Here is a 1,315-nt window from a genome sequence, read left to right as displayed (position 1 = left end):
ATGGGACTGCCCAAGAAGATGAATTGTAAGGAGATAAATTTGCACGTGACGACCAAAGGAGATGTCTACAAAGAAGAAACCCTAAAGCCTGATGAAGGTGGAGGGTGCACTACGCCCAAGACAGAGATGGTTTTACCGAAATGCCCTCCTCCTCCACCGCGAAAACCCAAATCAATGCCACAGCCAATGCACAAGAGGAAGGCGCAGATGGTTTTGCTAGATTTGTCTCATGAAATTGAGGCCATGTTTCCTTCCAATATTCTCAGGGATTTTAGGTGTGGTAAGATCAAGAAAATTAGGTCTTGAATTAATATGATGCTCCCAACTTATATGAAATTAAATGCCCTATTCTATATATAACCCTTTCTTTTGCTTCTTGGTAACAATTCAAGAATGATACTTGCATGTTTTTTAAGCAACAATATATACTGTGTTAGAAAATGCAAGTCTTCTTTTTTTTTTTCTGTCTTTTTATGGCATAGCTTGCCTTATTGGATTCTACATTTCAAAATCTTGTTAATTCATCTTGTATTTAGGTTTTGACTTTGTCACATCTATATATCTTTAGAAAACGACGCATGCTTCTTATAGTTACCTTTTCTTCTTTCTGTCATTTTTTTCTGTTTCTTGAAGCGACCTCGGTTAAGAGTTAAGACCATCCCAGCGTGGATGTTCTAGCTCATCCCGCACTGACTTAGCTCACTGAATGCATTGTAAGATATAGACATCAGTAGTGGCGAAACCAGGACTTTATATTCCGGGGTACGACAAATAGTCATAGGAGTTTGAAAATCAGAACAATCTTCTTCATGATCTTAGTTATGAATGTCTTGTATAGATGTGAGTATAATGACTAAACACAAGGAATCATGTAGTTTAGAAATAAATCTTTTGATCATGAATTGTAAGTAAATTTCTGGGCAGTAAAATTTTAGAGTAAAGTTTGTATTGTTTTTTATAGATAAAATAGTTTATAGAAGTAAACCTTGTGAACATAAATAACTTTTTGATTATTTAAGACTTTACTCATGAGAATATATAAATTTATTCTTTAAATTGTTTAAAAAAAAGATTAATACATCTATTCGTTCAATTATTTTAATAAAACAAAACAAAAAATAAATAAAAATAAATTGTTTTGATAAAAAGATAGAAAAAGAAGTAAAATGCTAGTAGTATAAAACTTTTAATTGTTTGAATAAAATAAAATATGAAAAAAGGTAAACAAATTGTATGAAGAAAACAAAATATGAAAAGAATTGAAATAAGTAAAATGATATAGAACTTTCAATTGTTAGAATTAAACAAAACAGAA

At 31.0% G+C, this 1,315-nt stretch overlaps 1 protein-coding gene across 1 annotated transcript; it reads left to right on the top strand.

Moving 5' to 3' along the window:
- On the top strand, positions 1 to 306 carry LOC121793667 (cyclin-dependent protein kinase inhibitor SMR14-like). The gene has a single exon (XM_042191741.1). It carries the CDS (start codon positions 1 to 3, stop codon positions 304 to 306), a length of 306 nt encoding a protein of 101 aa, XP_042047675.1.
- The last annotated feature ends 1,009 nt before the right edge of the window (positions 307 to 1,315 follow it).

This window comes from Salvia splendens, chromosome 1, assembly GCF_004379255.2.
Source record: "Salvia splendens isolate huo1 chromosome 1, SspV2, whole genome shotgun sequence".
NCBI classification, from domain to species: Eukaryota; Viridiplantae; Streptophyta; class Magnoliopsida; order Lamiales; family Lamiaceae; genus Salvia; species Salvia splendens.
Note: the sequence above shows the minus strand (reverse complement) of the source record. Positions and strands in the feature narration are given on the sequence as shown.